The sequence below is a fragment of the Ochotona curzoniae genome, unplaced genomic scaffold (assembly GCF_017591425.1).
Source record: "Ochotona curzoniae isolate NIBS_2020 unplaced genomic scaffold, NIBS_Ocur_1.0 scaffold_3835, whole genome shotgun sequence".
NCBI lineage: Eukaryota > Metazoa > Chordata > Mammalia > Lagomorpha > Ochotonidae > Ochotona > Ochotona curzoniae.
This window is the reverse complement of record NW_024467114.1, coordinates 8,821,682-8,838,036: the sequence shown is the minus strand read 5'-3', so window position 1 is coordinate 8,838,036 and position 16,355 is coordinate 8,821,682. Positions and strand designations below refer to the sequence as shown.

The 16,355-nt window shown below is 42.6% G+C and overlaps 2 protein-coding genes across 8 annotated transcripts in view; one reads left to right on the top strand and one right to left on the bottom strand.

The window, feature by feature from the left end:
- Positions 1–1,376, bottom strand: part of ANKIB1 (ankyrin repeat and IBR domain containing 1) — a 97,577-nt gene extending 96,201 nt beyond the window's left edge. For both annotated transcript variants that reach the window (XR_005882075.1, XM_040964833.1), the window contains exon 1: positions 892–1,376. The gene's annotated coding sequence lies outside the window, so the exon portion shown is untranslated. The remainder of the gene's footprint in view (positions 1–891) is intronic.
- An 84-nt stretch (positions 1,377–1,460) lies between these two features.
- KRIT1 (KRIT1 ankyrin repeat containing) overlaps positions 1,461–16,355 on the top strand; it is a 31,068-nt gene continuing 16,173 nt past the window's right edge. For 2 of the 6 annotated variants that reach the window (XR_005882076.1, XM_040964834.1), the window contains exons 1-8: positions 1,461–1,553; positions 5,301–5,404; positions 6,314–6,473; positions 8,952–9,044; positions 11,825–11,954; positions 12,533–12,776; positions 12,943–13,058; positions 13,694–13,837. Coding sequence is in view for 5 of the 6 variants with exons in the window: in XM_040964834.1 (XP_040820768.1) it covers positions 5,303–5,404; positions 6,314–6,473; positions 8,952–9,044; positions 11,825–11,954; positions 12,533–12,776; positions 12,943–13,058; positions 13,694–13,837 (989 nt within the window). In the remaining variant the exon portion in view is untranslated. Of the gene's footprint in view, positions 1,554–1,581; positions 1,853–3,570; positions 3,636–5,260; positions 5,405–6,313; positions 6,474–8,951; positions 9,045–11,824; positions 11,955–12,532; positions 12,777–12,942; positions 13,059–13,693; positions 13,838–16,355 lie in introns of those variants that run through there. The other 4 variants (XM_040964836.1, XM_040964835.1, XM_040964838.1 and 1 more) reach the window with 4 other exon arrangements.

The following is a 16,355-nucleotide window of genomic DNA, read 5'->3' as shown; positions in this document are numbered from 1 at the left end:
GGGTAGTTGATAGCAATCAGTGAAAAAGCCTTCCCAGAAGTAAGGAGTGAAAATAAGATCCACTACAATCCAACACGATCATTGAAAACCGTTCTGACATTATTAACATTTCTTTAACCAAACCCAGAGCCCAGAGCAAAGATTTCTCATTTCAGGTGCATACACTTAGTGAATTAAAAATAAATAAGTAAAAACTAAACCGTAAAAGAAAACACTGAAAAGTGCTCAAGATATCCAAACCCAGGACTGGCAACAACAGCCCTCATAGTCATCTCTGGGAGTTCCAAATCTACAGCCCTTTGCAACACGAGCTTCGGTGTGCCATGGGGCGAGGGAGGGGGGTACCGAGCCGGTGAGCTCGTCTCCTTGGGAGACGCCTCAGTGCACGTTCCAATTCCCTTCAACTCCACGGAAGACAGCTTCTAGACATGCAGGGAAGGAGGAAGGGGGTGCCAGAGGGGCGATTCTGGCGGCGGAAGCTGCAAACACAGGTTCCCTGCAGCCCGCGTGCACCTCTCCCCACCCATCCCAGCCCTGCAGAGCCATGGCCCCATCCGCCCAGGATCGGCAGAACCCTAGGCTAGGGGCGAGGACGCGGATCCTTGGAGGACAGAGGGACAAGGACAGGCATCCAGATGGGGAGGATAGGGCGCGCCACGAACACCCCGAGTCTTGCAAATCCGCCTCCCGATGGGGAGTTGGGGGGGGTGGGCAGACAGGATGCTGCTCGCTCGAGACTGCGGGCTGACAATGCTCCCCGGGCGGACAGAAGCACCCTCGCCGGAGATTTGAGGGCGTGAACCCAGGCAGGGTTGAACGCCAAGCCCCCTCCCCCCTCCTCCCCAATGGGTGAAGAGACCCCGGTAACGTCCAAGAGTGGAGGAGACTTACGGCTACTTCTTGGGCTGAGGGGAAACGGTCGGGCGGACCCCCTCTCCCCGACGCAGGTCAGCAGCTCTGCCTCCGCCGCGGCCACCCCGGTGACCTCAGGTAGCCGGTGCGCCCCACCCACCCCCAGGACGGGCAGAGGCTGTCGGGGGGACCCCCGCGACAAGCGCTGCGTGAAGAAGCCTCAGGCGCCGCGGAGAGACTCAGACTGGGCGGGCGGCCCCCATCCCTCTCCAGCCGCCGCGCCGCCTCCCTCGAGGGAGGGGACGAGGGGGCGGTGGCTGCTGCCTCCGCCTCGCCGTCAAGTCCGGCTCATGCTTCAGCCTGACACGCGCGCGCACTCCGCCCCGGGCCGCTCTCCTCCCCTTCCCCGCTCCGGGCAGGGCCGCGGGTGCTCCTGTCGCCGTCGCAGCCCCGGAGCCTCTCGCCAGCAGCCTCGCGGAGCCAGCAGCGCCGGCCACCAAGCAGCAGCAGCAGCAGCACGAACGACAAGCGGCTCCGGCGACCGACCCGGAAGCTCTTAGGCCGCCAACCGCGAGGCTGAGACGGGGTGTGAACCCGGAAGCTGTTTCTGCACCCCGGTCGCAGCGGCTTGGAAAAGTCAAGGCCTTAGAGAGACCCGGGGAGCCCCTGGTTTCGGGATCGGGTGAAGGAAAGGCGCTGAGGTGCGAGGCCTGGGCAGCTCTGTGGAGAGCCGGATCGCCCAGGGCGGGCAGGGTGCCTGGGGCCGAAGGGCAGAGGATGGGACGGCGGTGAGGGGCCCTCCCCGAGGGTTGGATGTAGCGTCCGGAGGGGCAGAGCACTCGGAGGAGGAGCGAGAGAGAACGGAGCGGGGAGCCGAACCGCCTCCACGTCTAGGGGTCTGCAGGCAAGGACTTCACCATTGTTACTGTTTACAAGGAGCTGCGGAGAAGCCCGCGCCTCTTCGGGACCGAATCTCGGCGCGGCGACGCGGTCCTCCCCGGTAGCTGAGGGTTTTGTTAAATCTGTATGATACATTTGTCGGGGCGGGGAAAGCGACTTCCAGCGGAATCATCCCAGCCCCTGTCTTCCCTCTACCTCTCTCTGTCTTTTCCTGCTTCATTTCTTTGCTCCCTCACCCCTCCCGGTGGTTTTTCTTTCATTTTTAGCATCTCCCACCCCTCGTGGGAGATGACAGGACAGTTGTGGACCAGTAGTGGACATGCCCTCCCCGGGCGTGGTGAGAACCAGCACTGCCCTGCGCGTGTTTCTCACGGTCACACACACAGCCAAGCCCGCCACTCTTGATTAGATGTCATGGCTTGGGCAGCACACTATCATTTGTGCCTAAGCGTTTTTCCAGTGAAGTTAGCCAAACTGCCACACATTGCCTGTGAGTCACTTGAGCCCTTATGCAAAACTCAGGAGCAAGTTAGTGCGAACTAGTTACTTTTTTCTATCTCGTCAGCTCCTTACCCTCCTCCTATCTGTCCACCTGTGTTTCTGTCTTTGCAGCAGTATTAGCTTTCCTCATTTTCCCTGGCTTAAGCCTTTGTGGTCCTCTTTCCCTATCACTGAAAGAACCAACGCTTCTTTATAATCCTAAGAGCTTTGTGGGGACATGCATTTTGTTTTAAAAACAAAATACTATAACCTCATGGTGGGATCTTAGGGTTAATCATATCCCCTATGGCGACCTTTTCAAAGTTGAAAGTTCCACCACTCAAAACTAAATATTCTAGATTGGTGAGTGTAACAAGTAAAGCATTTTGCTGGTAAACGTTTTCTCAGCAGGAATTGATCAAGACAGTCATTAATTTGCTTTCTTTAGAAATTTTCTTTAGAAAATTCTTTCAGAAATTTTTCTTTAGAAAACGGGGAATTACTTGATTTTGCTTTTAGGTGTTTTATAGAGCAATTTTTTGGGTAACTGTACATTGTGGACTACACAGGGCTCTGAAATACAGTGTTTTGGGGGGCTTGCAGTTTTCACAGAGGCATTCATGTCTTAATTTGTGAAATAGTATTTAGAAATCATTGTTGTTTTAAGATTTATTTGTTCTTTAAAAGTTGCAGACAGAAAGGAAAAGAGAGATGTTCAACCTGCTGGTTCACTTCCCACATAACTGCAACAACCAGTCCCGAGCCAATCTGAAGCCAGGAGCTTCTTCTAGAGCTCCCTCGTGGGTACAGGGGCCCAAGGACTTGGGGCATCCTCTACTGCTTGCCCTGGCACATTGGCAGGGACCCAGATGGGGAATGGAACAGCTTGGACTAGAACCAGAGCCCACATGGGATGCCAGCGCTGCATGTGGAGGATTATTATGACATGCCACTGTGCTGGCCTCTAGAAACCATAGTAAATCTGAAGTAAAAAATAAATGGTATAGTCCCGGCAGCGTGGCCTAGCGGCTAAAGTCCTCGCCTTGAACTCCTGAGATCCCATATGGGCGCTGGTTCTAATCTCAGCAGCTCCACTTCCCATCCAGCCCCCTGCTTGTGGCCTGGGAAAGCAGCCGAGGATGGCCCAAAGCCTTGGGACCCTGCACCCACATGGGAGACCTGGAAAAGGTTCCAGGCTCCTGGCTTTGGATCTGCGCAGCTCTGGCTCTTGTGGCCACTTGGGGAGGGAATCAGTGGATGGAAGATCTTCCTGTCTGTCTGTCCTCCTCTTTGTATATCTGACTTTCCAATAAATAAATAAATCTTAAAAAAAATGGTATAGAACCTGTGAGAAGAAATGGGCTTCATCCTTCCCACATGGTTAGGAAGCCCTTTAGCATGAGGTGAGCTTAAGAATGAGCTAATGAAAACCATGGACTGAAGAAAATTCTGTGACTGGAATGAGAATGAATATGTCCTCAAACTTCTTGGAATGAAATGTTACCATCCTAATATTGTACTGCAGTTTTTCTTATGGAATATCTAAAGCTTTTTGGACCCAAATCAACTTAAAATGCTTGTACAATGATTGTAATGGTTGTTTAGTCCTAGGCTAAAGTTAATTCAAAAGACACTGGATTTTTAAAGGATTTCTCCAAGTCATACATTTTAAAATTTGTTACTTAAAGATGGTTTTAAATGTTCCAAAGAGACATTACCAATTACAATTGAAAAAACAAAGCAAATTACTCTATTTCCTTTCCAGTAGAGCTGAAAAATCCCTTGGCTTTAGAATGCTCTCAGTTTTCTCTTTTGAGAGTTAGAGCAATAAGTAATTCATTAAATATGAGCAGGTCATTTTAATGCCTAATGGGCTTTTTAAAAACATTGAGGAAAGATCATCTCAATATGGCCTGGAAAGAAAGTGATGTTCTTTTAGAAATTTGCTGGCATATAAGTGAAAGAAACATTTTTGTGAAAAAGGTAAATAAAATGTAATCAAGTTGTATTTTAGGCTAGTAATGAAAAAAGGTAGTGATAGAGCTATTAAACCATTTAGAGTGTGATTAAAATTCAGTTTTTGGTGGGAAATTTCCCAGAGGAGACTTAAAATTAGTCTAGTGAGAAAAAAAGGTATATAAATTCAGAGAGAGTGGATATGTTTAGAAGTAAAGGTTGAGGCTATTAGGATAGGGGAAATGGAAAAGATTCTGAAGTCATTATCAGAAAGCCTTTGTCGGCTGGCCAGGTGGTTGTAATGGGCACCTCCAAAGATAATTACAAACTGTGCTTTAGCTTGTGGAAACGTGTAACATCCAACTTCTTGCTAAAGCCTCCACAAGGAATGTCAGCGGATACAAAGCAGCTTCCCCGCTGGTTAAGGGGGAAAGGATGTATTCTAAATCACTATTTTGAGTCATCATTTAAAGGATACTTAATAATTGCACCCCTTTTATAAGCACAAAAGGTGGATTCTTGCTGTACATTTCAGATCTGTGAGAATATATATCCTCAAAGATCAGAAAAGGCTGACAGAGCCTACGGAACTTGTTAAATGACAAGCTAATGTGTTGAATAGTTCCACAGTATGTGTGTAGAACAACCTCTGGCTTACGTTTTAGGTTCTATTTACTTATTTTTAAAACATTTTTTATTTATATGAAAGGCAGAGAAATCTCTGTCTCTTGGTTTATTCCCCATCTGGCTGTGATGGTCAGAATTTGGCCAGGCCAAAGCCAGGAGTTTGGAATTTTCTCTGGGTCTCAGAAGTGGATGCAGGGACCCAGGCTTCAGCTGACTCTCAGCTGCATTAATGGGGAGCCAGATTAGAATGGAACAGCAAGCACTTGTTCATATGGCATTGTAAGGTGGCATCTTAACCCACTGCTCTACAAAGCTGGTCCCTTTAGGTTCTGTATATTCTAAGGAAAAAAAAAACAGTTTTTAAAAAGTTTTTTTTTCTACATGATTATATAAATTGTCAAGTTAACATGTAATACTGTATTTTTGCCTTGCAACCAAGTTTGTCAATATTTCCAAGGATTTTTTTTTTTTGTCTCTCTATAAAGCAATGGGAAATCCAAAAAACATAGAAGATGCTTATGTTGCTGTTATTCGTCCAAAGAATACTGCCAGTCTCAATTCTCGGGAATACAGAGCTAAGTCATATGAAGTAAGCAAATTTAATAAAATTTGACTTATACAATTGACTGCCATTCTTAGTTACCATTTACATATAAAGCCTTATTCTATCCTGTAAATTCTTATTAACGTGCTCATTATTCTGGATGTCTGACCATCACAGATTATCTGTCTTTTGCACGACTTTTCACCATTTGCTAGTCACTGACATGAACAAATCATCTAACAGATGTTAAAAATTGCTTGAGTTTTTCTTGAAATTTATATAGGGTTGGATTTACTATGATTTATGAATTGATTCTTGAAAAATGAAAACCACTGTAAAGTCTGTCCCTCCCGAGTTTTAAGCTAAACACTATTCTTGAATGTTTGGGGGCTAAATTACTATTTTTAGCAATTCATTTGAATGTATATGATACCATATGTTTTAAGCAATTAAGTTACTTCTTTTTAGTCTTGAGGTACTTGTATTTGCATGTTTTAGTAAACAAGTAACTGAGATAAAGAGATGGCTTTATGGATGGATGGATGGATAGATGGAGAGATAGATAAGATACATGAGTCATTCCCTTTTCTGTGCAGTGACTTCCAAGCACTGAGAAATGCTCTCTTAGCTACCTGCCTTCTCTGGCCTTGTGCGTGAACTACTAGTTTAAGGTCACCGGAAGTCTGTGAGGTACACTCAAGAGGCAGCTCCTTCAGCAGGGCCCTGGCCTGGCATTTCTCAGCGCTGGCTGCACTGAAGTTTTTCACACTGCCAGTCCCCGGTCCAATCCTCGGACGTCCTCATTCAGTAGCTCCTTGCTTGTGCTGGTATTGGCATTGTTTTAAAGCTTAGCAAGTTCTTCTAATATACAGCTAAGGGGGAGAAATGCTGCTGGTTTATTGTAATACTAAACTTTATTTTGAAGTTTGTCTTAATTAATTTTTCTTGTCTCAGATTTTGCTGCATGAAGTTCCCATTGAAGGACAAAAAAAGAAGAGGAAGAAAGTTTTGTTGGAAACTAAGCTTCAGTGCAATAGTGAAATAACACAAGGCATATTGGATTATGTGGTAGAAACGACCAAGCCAATTTCTCCTGCAAACCAGGGTATCAGAGGTAGGAAACTTGTCTCCTAATCCGTTAAATCCTTTTAAACTAACTAATATCAGAGGCAGAGAGCAGCTGTTATCGCCTTACCTGCCCCTAAAATGTCCTCAATGGGTGGGGCCAGGGACTCCATCTGGATGTCACAGGTAGGTGACAGGAACCCTGTCACTTGATTCATCACCTGTTGTCTCACAGGGTATGTGATAGGCAGGAATCAGGAGCCACAGTCAGGATCTGGCACTCCAGACAGGATGCAGGGGTCTTACCCAGTATCCTAGCTTTTGCCTAGATGCCTTCTTCCCTGTCATCTTTTTTTAAATTTATTTATTTTTATTGGAAACTCACTACACAGAGAGGACACTCTTTGGTCCATCAATTTACTCCCCAGGTGGCCATAATGTCCGGAGCTATGCCGATCCGACCCCAGGAACCTGGAACCTCTTCCGGGTCTCCCATGCAGGTGCAGAGTCCCAAGGCTTTGGGCTGTCCTCCACTGCTTTCCCAGGCCACAAGCAGGGAGCTGGATGGGAAGCAGGGATGCCAGGATCAGAACTAGTGCCCATATGGGATCCTGGTGTGCAAGGTAAAGACTTTAGCCACTAGGCTAAAAGTATACTTCCTGCAGCAAATATCTTTGGACTACTATCTATTCTTCTCCCACAGGAGAAAGGAAACTGAACTTTTCTCCAAAACTAATTGAAAATTCATATTTGTGGATTAAAGAAAGTCTTGTAAGATGCCAGGTAGCTGGGGTTTTCTTCCCACTTGGTCATATGAAAACTTTGTAAAAGATTCAGGCTTCTGTAGAATGATTAACCCTGATAGATTGAGGCCCCAATTAAATATTAGATAATGTAAAGCCCAAGACAGTGACTTATCCCATCAAGTGCCAGGATCCCATATAGGTTCCAAATTAAAAGCAAAATATGCTAACAGTAGCCTGGTGCGGTAGTCTAGCCTCTGACGTCCTACCCTTGAACATGCTGTGATTCCATGAGTACCAGTTCTAATCCCGGCAGCCCTGCTTCCTACCCAGCTCCCTGCTTGTGGCCTGGGAAAGCAGTCAAGGATGGCCCAAAGCTTTGGGACTTGTACTCGTGTGGGAGTCCTGGAGGCAGCTCCTGGCTCCTGACTTCGGATCAGCTCAGCTTCAGCTGTTGCAGTCACTTGGGGAGTGAACCAGAGAATGGAAGATTTTCCTCTCTGTCTCTCCTCCTCTCCATATATCTGACTTTCCAATAAAAAATAAACAAAATGTGTTAATGTAGTCTTAGTTTTTCATAAACAAAATTAGAATAGGAAAGATTTACTAAGTTGAATAAAAAATTACATAATTCGCTATGTTATATCCTGAATATCCTATTCAATGGCGGTTTCATAACTGTGTAAGATATTTTTATAGTAATCTGCTGCCTCATGTGAGCCTAACAGGAAATTCACAAATGTACCATAGTTACACTTCACATTTTTGTACAGTTCTATATGTTGTTTCACAGAGTACTACCAAACTTACTTATTTGTGAAATTTTAAAATTGGTTTTGTGAATTACTGTGAAGTTATTTTGACATCTGCAAAATGGAAGTGTAGGCATTGGTTGTCACTTGGTAAGAGCATGCAGTCTGCAAAGTAGTTAGGTTTGAGGAAGCAGCAAAGCAGGAAAGGTTGAAGTAGGGAAAGGACCTCAAGCCAGACCAAAGAACAGTGCCTCTGAAATTTAGTGAAATTTTATTGTGTGTCTGACAGTTATATTTCAGATAAGTGCTAATTTTATGTGAATAATTTTGGGGACTATAATAGACCTCAATAATCAAAAATGCTGCCCCTGACAGTTACTTAAAAACCTTCACATTTTCTGACCCTCTCTGGAGGGCACCTTCCTGCTCCTTGCACTTCTACTGGAGTCAGGAACAAGGTTGCCTTCTCAGGGGGAAGACAGGCATTAGTCATGCGCAAAGGATCTGGAGCAAGAGGCTTTTCTAGCCCGAGACCTGCAGACTATGGTATATAGCCCCTACCTGCCAAACTGACAAAATCAGACGATAGTTAAGTCAAAAGAATTGCTTGTAGCCCAATCATATTTTTATAAAAACTGAAATTAAAGATAGAAGTTAAATGTTAAATGAGAAGCTACTAAAACTGAAGACTTTGAAATTTAAATAGGTCTCCTTACTTAGTCCAGACTAAAAATTTGGCCTGCCTGTATCCCTGCTGAGTGAGCACACAAGTGGGTGGTTCCTTGCTGTTCACCTGCTCTTGGCATCCTTAGTGGGTCAGGGTTCCTTGCTACCTATAGGAAGTTCCCTTGGAATGAGTAATACCAAAACACTGAATCTACGTGTTTATTATCCACAGAATGTCCTAAGACTGGTTGGTTTTTCATTTCAGTTCCTCTAGATACAGCCTTTTAAAAATTTAATTTTTTCTTTCTCAAGGTAACTTTAAGATTGAAAGTCTGTTATTTTTACTGGTTTCTTTTGAATGATTAGGCAAACGAGTTGTGCTGATGAAGACATTTCCTCTGGATGGAGAAAAGCTGGGCAGGGAAGCAGCACTGTTTATTGTCCCATCCGTTGTCAAAGGTGAACTCCACATTTACTTTATAAACTGTTGTGTGCTTTACATGTTAAGGAAAAGTGCACTGAGAAACTTAGGAGTTTGCATTTATAATGCATAGTAAAATACATGTTTCTAAATTAATAGGAAAAAGGAAATGTACTTAATGCTTTGATTTCAGAGTAATAAACAGGCTTCCTAGCTGAGTTGTAATGTTTTAGTTTGGTTTTTGGAAATAGGATAAGAAGTGAGAGAGGAGCAATGGTGTAATTTAAAGTGTCCAAGTTAAAAATAAGAGATTCTTCAAGTGATTCTATGAAGAGAATGAAAATAGATGCATATTCTAGAAAATTAACAAATTGTAACCAGGGCCTGTTTGATATTTGGAACAATAAAGATGTCAGTAGGGATCCAGCACAATGGCTCAGTGGCTAAACCTTTGCCTTGCATCCACCAGGATCCCATATGGGCGCTGGCTCGTGTCCTGGTGGCCCTACTTCCCATCCAGTTCTCTGCTTGTGACCTGGGAAAGCAGTAGAGGATGGCTGAAAGACTTGGGACCCTGTACCTGTGTGTGACCTGGAATAGGCTCCTGCTTCCTGGCTTCGGATCTGCTCAGCTCCAGCCATTATAGCCACTTATATTCTACTTAGGGAGCAAAACAGCAGACAGAGGTCTTTCTCTCTGTATTGCCTTCTTTTGGGGGTAAATATCACTTTCCAATAAAAATAAATAAATAAAACCTAAAATAAAAACTCTCAGTAATAGCTCTAAAATACTCTGCCCATTTGTACTGGTAAACTTTAAAAAACATGGATCTAAAATAATCATTTAAATTGAGTCTTAAATATCCTAGAATAATTCTTATAAAAAAATATTGAATTTCAGTGCAAATTTGAGCCACCATGTTGACCCCAGTAGTCCTCTACTTTTTGATCCTGAGCAAATCACTTCTTTATTTAATTTACTGTAAAACATAAACAGTTTTGTTACCTGTCCCCACTTGGCTCACAGTGGTGGAAGAATTTAGTGAACTAACAACTTTGAAATCTCTGGCAACTAGGGCTTTGGACTCAGGTGTGATACTGGACTCACTAGTGACACATTAGTGAGCTGCTGTGGAAGCCCTTCAATCTCTCCTGTTACACAGTAGTTAAAACTTATAATTCAGCTATATTATATCCTTTCCAATGAAGGTTTTATAAATGTGCAAGATACTTTTACAAAAATATGATTTTTTTATGTAATCAGTCAGCTGCGGCATTCCAGAAATTCTCTCAGGTGTGCTTAAGTTATAAAGTTCAGTATTTGCTTTATGGACTTCTTAAAACCTTTATTTATGTATGTATGTATTGTGAAAATCTGAGTTAGAGGGAGAATCTTCCATCTGTTGGTTCCTTCCCCATATGGCCACAGCAGCCAGTGATGGGCCTGGCTGAAGCCAGGAGCTTCCTTTTGGGTCTCTCATGTGGGTGGCAGAAGCTTGGGTCATTAGCAGGGAACTGGATAGGAAGTGGAACATCCGTCTCCAGTCACTGTCCATATAGGACACCAACATTGCAAAGTGGTGACTTTACCCACTATACCACAAAACTGGCCCCTATTTTATGTTTTTTTTTAAAGCTATTTACAAGTGGTTTAAGCCCCCTGCTGAAGTGCTGGCATCATATATGTGCGCTGGCATCCTGTATGGGTGCCAGTTCAAGACCCTGCTGTTCACTTCTGATGCAATTCCCTGCTGATGGGCCTGTGAGAGCAGTGGAGGATTGACTAAAGCACATGGGCCTCTTGCACCCATGTGAGCGATGAGGAAGAAGCTCCTGGGTCCTGTCTTCAGCGTGACCCATCCCTGGTTAGTGCTGCTGGTTAGTGCAGCAGTTAGAAGATTTTGTTGCTTCCTTTCTTCTAACTCTGCCTTTCAAATAAAATCTCAAGAGCAAAAACTACAAACAAAAAAGCCATTTATTTGAAAGGCAGTGTCAGAAAGAGGGAGAGACCCAATGATCTGTTCTCCAACCATCTGTAATGGCCAGAGCTGGACTGGGCTGAGACCAGGATTCAGAAACTGCATCCAAGTCTCCCACACAGGTAACAGAAACCTAAGTGCCTGAGCCTTTACTTGTTGTCCCTTAGGCATATTCACAGGAAGTTGGATCACAAGTGGAGGTGGGACTCCATCCCAGGCATCCCAAGTGGCAACTTAGTCTGCTGGAAATCTTATAAAAAGTTTTACCACATTGTTAAGGTAGAGAAAGAGGAAACCATTTCATTAATCCTCTAAGATTCTAAATGCTAAATTAACTCAAAGGGACAAGATTACACAGTTAGCTATCACGTGAATGTAGGCCTTACAATAACAAAACTAGAATCATTTATATTCTACTTTTTATAAATTTTGTTTTTTTAAGGATACTGTATATTTTCATTTATTTACTTGTGAGGCCAAGACACGAAGAAAGAAAGATCCTGTCCAGTTATTAGTGCCTCAGATGCCTGCAACAACTGAGGCTGGGCTGGGGCCAGAGCCAGGAATTAAGAATGCAATTCAGATTGCTCAGGAAAGTAGCGGGGACGTAGTTACTTGAGCTACTACTGCCATCCGTCAAGGTCTTTATTGGTTGGAAGCTGCAGTTAGGACCTGGAGGAGTCACGACTCCAAACCGGGTGCTCTCGTGTACAACCTAGGCAACTTAACTCCTACTAGGCTAACGTCAACTTTGATCCACTCTGAAGTGTATTGTTAGATGGAAACATGCAACTGTAAACCTTTTGTAGGTTGGCATAACTCTTCATTTTTCTTTTTCAGATAATACTAAATATACATATACACCAGGATGCCCAATTTTTTATTGCTTGCAAGATATTATGCGAGTCTGCAGTGAATCCAGTACTCATTTTGCTACTCTTACAGCAAGAATGTTAATAGCTTTGGATAAGTAAGAAACGGCATTAAAAATATTTTAAATTTATCAAATACATATTTATAGCAGCATTGGTTCTCATAGATCAGATACTTTTGGAAGAAAATTTTAGAAATAGTATGTATTAAGAAAGTATAAGTTTTTCAGTTATTACACAGTAATGAGTAACTCCTAGGACAAGATTGTCGTGGTCTCCTTATAGCATGTTAATCTTGTGCTTCAAAAACAACTGACAAAAAAAAAAAAACCTGACAAATTAATGTGCCCCTGTTATAAAACTAGAGTTAATAATGAATAATTATCCATTAACCTCTTCTGTCTTTGTCTTTTAGTAACAATAAGACTAAGATTACCTATGTCTTAGTGATTTAAATTTTAAAAATATTTTATATATTTTGAAAGAAGCTTTTAAAATTATAATTGTGCTTATATTAAAATTGTCCATTAATAAAACTCTTATTAATAAAAATAATTTAACCAACACTAATTAAAATAATAGAAATCTGAAGGTAGTATTAGAAAGTATCCTATATTAGAGTTGGATAGTTGTCTACTCTTTTCATCTTTACTTTGGACACTTTTTTTTTGGCCAGGTGGTTGGATGAGCGGCATGCACAGTCTCACTTTATTCCAGCTTTATTCCGACCCTCCCCTCTTGAACGAATAAAAACTAACGTTATAAACCCTGCTTATGCTACCGAAGCAGGTCAGACAGAAAACTCACTGCATATGGGCTACAGTGCACTAGAAATCAAGAGTAAAATGTTAGCCCTGGAGAAAGCAGATACTTGTATTTACAACCCTTTGTTTGGATCAGATCTTCAGTATACAAACCGGGTAAGAACTGAATAAATTGTGAATGTGGTTTCAAAAGATGTTTTCCTGAGATAAATATATTTGTTTCTAACTGAGAACATTAAGATGTCACTCACATCTGCTTATGTATAATAACACGCAGGTTTCTAAAGCTCTCAGAAGTCTTTGTTTTGTTTTCCCTTTCTAGGTAGATAAAGTGGTAATAAACCCATACTTTGGTCTGGGAGCTCCTGATTACTCAAAAATCCAGATCCCCAAGCAGGAGAAATGGCAGAGAAGCATGAGCAGTGTCACGGAAGACAAGTACTGACTCTCCTTTCTGCCCTTCTTTTCCTTTCCTCCTCCCTCCCTCCCTCGCTCTCTTTCTTTGTCTGCCTTCCTTCCTTAACATTTATTTGTTTTTATTGGAAAGACAGATTTACAGAGAAAAGGACAGAGAGGGAAAGATCTTCTATCCACTGGTTCACTCCCCAAATGTCCACAATGGCCAAAGCTGAGCTGATCCAGCCGGGAGCCAGTAACTTCTTCTGGGTCTCCCAGTAACTTCTTCTGGGTCTCCCATGTGGGTTTGGGAGCCCAAAGATTGAGGCATCCTCATCTGCTTTACAAGGCCATAAGCAGGGAGTGGAAGTGGAGCAGCTGGGACATGAACCAGCACCCATACGAAATGCTGGAAGTTGAAGAAGGAGGATTAGTCTGTTGGGCTATGGCGCCAAGTACTGCTCACTTGAACTCCATGTTGTTTCTTTTTTTTTTATTGCTTACATTCTAATTGAAATTCCTGTTTAATTATATATATATGCAGTTAATATGCAGTGTTACCACTATTTAGTTTGCAGCTGCTCTGTGGTATATATAGCTTTAATAGATGTGTCACATTTGTTTTAAAACCTTGAATGTCTACAGTTTATATTTTGATATTTCTTTTTGATGATTAGAGAACGCCAGTGGGTCGATGATTTCCCTCTCCATAGAAGTGCCTGTGAAGGAGATTCAGAATTACTAAGCCGACTTCTCAATGAAAGATTTTCTGTAAACCAATTAGACAGTGACCACTGGGCTCCCATTCATTATGCATGCTGGTAAGTGGATTTTGTTTTCTGAAAGAAAAGAGTCACTGCTTCTTATCAAAACTAGTTCCATTTCAAACAGTGTTTCTAGGCACTGCTGAGTCATACAGCAGGATAGTTCCTGAGCAGTTGGTATCATGATACAGTACAAGGTACTTTAGTCATGCCTGCACTTGTGTTGTTTTGTGTTAACATTATGTTTATGCTTAGTAGAAAATGTACATGTGTTAACTACTGAGAAAATGACTTTGACTCATGTTAGTGTGGTACCCTTTCAGTCCTTTCAGACGCCTTTGCTGGAAGCACAGCCGTGCTGTTGGAGCTGAGCCGGGCCTGGGGCAGTGCTTCCTGCTGGCGGCCCACTGTAGGTCTCACTGTCCTGGTCCTCTCCTCCTTGGCTGAGTGCTTAGCCTCACAGTGGGAGTCAGCTGTTTGCTGTGTCCCTTTACCTTAAAAGTCTTAATGAAGCCGTTAACTACTATTTCTGTGTGAAAGTTGTTTTTGGCCTATTGTTTAAAGTGAACTTCTTTGCTTGTGTAAGAACTATCACATTGTTACTGCCTATACGTATCCATATCTTAGGTTGTCACTGCCTATACATATCTATAATATCTTAGGTTGTCAGACTGAATAAGGCAACTTGCCTTCTCTACATTTCTATATTTTTATCTGTATGTATAATACAGTAGCTTGTACATTTCTAGAATTATCTTCAATTCAAAATTCTTTTAATTTCTATAATTGTAATATTTGTGATCACACTGCTAAATGAGGGTACTTCAACAGCTGAAGGAAAATAGAATTTACATTATTTGGGGCGACCAGCATGGTGATGTAGCCTACTAATCCTCTTTCTACAGTGCTGGCATCCCATACAGTGCTGGTTCAAATCCCAGCTGCTTCACTTCTTAACCTTGTCCCTGTGGAGGATGACTCAAGTCCTTGGGACCCTGAGGAAGCTCCTGGCTCCTAGCTTCTTGCTCCTGGCTCACCTGTGGCTGTTGTGTCCATTTGGGAAGTGAATTAGCAAATGGAAGATATCTTTTTCTCTCTCTTTCTCTCTCTCTCTTGCTCTCTTGCTCTGTCTCTCCCCTCCCCCACCCATTAATTTTGACTTTCAAATTAAATAGATAAATTTCTTAAAATATACTATTTTGATGCAAGGCATTGTTTTAAATCTTTGCATAGTTTTCTCCCCACAATATGCATTTTTCCATGAAGAAGTAATTTGTATAGTTTCTTTTAGTGTATGTCTTATTTTGGTTTTCTTTTTTTTTTTTTTTTTAAGATTTATTTCTTTATTGGAAAGTCAGATATACAGAAAGGAGGAGAGACAGACAGGAAGATCTTCCATCCGATGATTCACTCCCCAAGTGAGCGCAATGGCCGGTACTGCACCGATCCAAAGCTGGGAACCAGGAACCTCTTCCAGGTCTCCCGTGCAGGTGCAGGGTCCCAAAGCTTTGGGCCGTCCTCGACTGCTTTCCCAGGCCACAGGCAGGGAGCTGGATGGGAAGTGGAGCTGCAGGGATTAGAACTGGCGCCCATATGGGATCCCAGGGCGTTCAAGACGAGGACTTTAGCCTCTAGGCCATGCTGCTGGGCCCTATTTTGGTTTTCTTAAAAATATAATTTCTATATTTCTTTTCTATTAAAATGCTGTTATATTTCCCATATAAATGAATGAATATATTCAGATTTAGAATATATTTAAAATTCAGGGTTATTTTAAAATGTTGTTAGCTGTTGCAAATTGATAGTAAAAATAACAGTAAAAGAAATTATGTAAAGGGTCTTTAAAAAGTTCATGGAAAATACACATTATGAAAAACTGCATCGATTTTTGGGGAATGATTTTACTTTTTGTGCTAAAATAACTTTTTGGGGAGGGGGAAAAGAACACTCATCTACTGGTTCATCCCCCAAATTCCCAGATGTCTGTGGCTGGGCTGGGTCCTTAGCCAGGAGGCAGATACCCCTGCCTGCCATGGCCTGCCTTTTAGAAACTGGAGTGAGCAGTCAAGGCCAGGCAGCATCCCAGACACTCCAGCATGGCCATGTATGTCTAATACACTCGACCAACCACCACTTCACCAAGTCAGCTTAGCTCAGCTCCCTTTTCCCATAAACGTTTTCAGGTACCCTCGTGCAGTTTACACCTCAGGGAAGTACATACATCATGGAATTAGGATGATCAAAGGTAGTGAATTTCAGTCTGGGAATTCCACATTTATGTTTAGCTCCATCATTGCCCTTTTTAGTGGCAGGGGACTGTTTAAGAAAAAAAAAAGTGGTAATGTTTTCAACTACCTATTAGCTGAAAACAAAATATTATACAGTATTTGATGTGCATGGAATGTACCTAGGTTTCAGTGCTAATGATAAGTTCCTTAAAGTATTACCAAGTTGCTTAATGTCTCCAAGTTCTGTTTCTTTATCTGTCAGATGGACTTAACATGGTACTTTCCCTAAAATTTGAAGAGAAAATGCAAATAAAGTGCTTTGAATGCATATAGTAAGAACTAAGTAA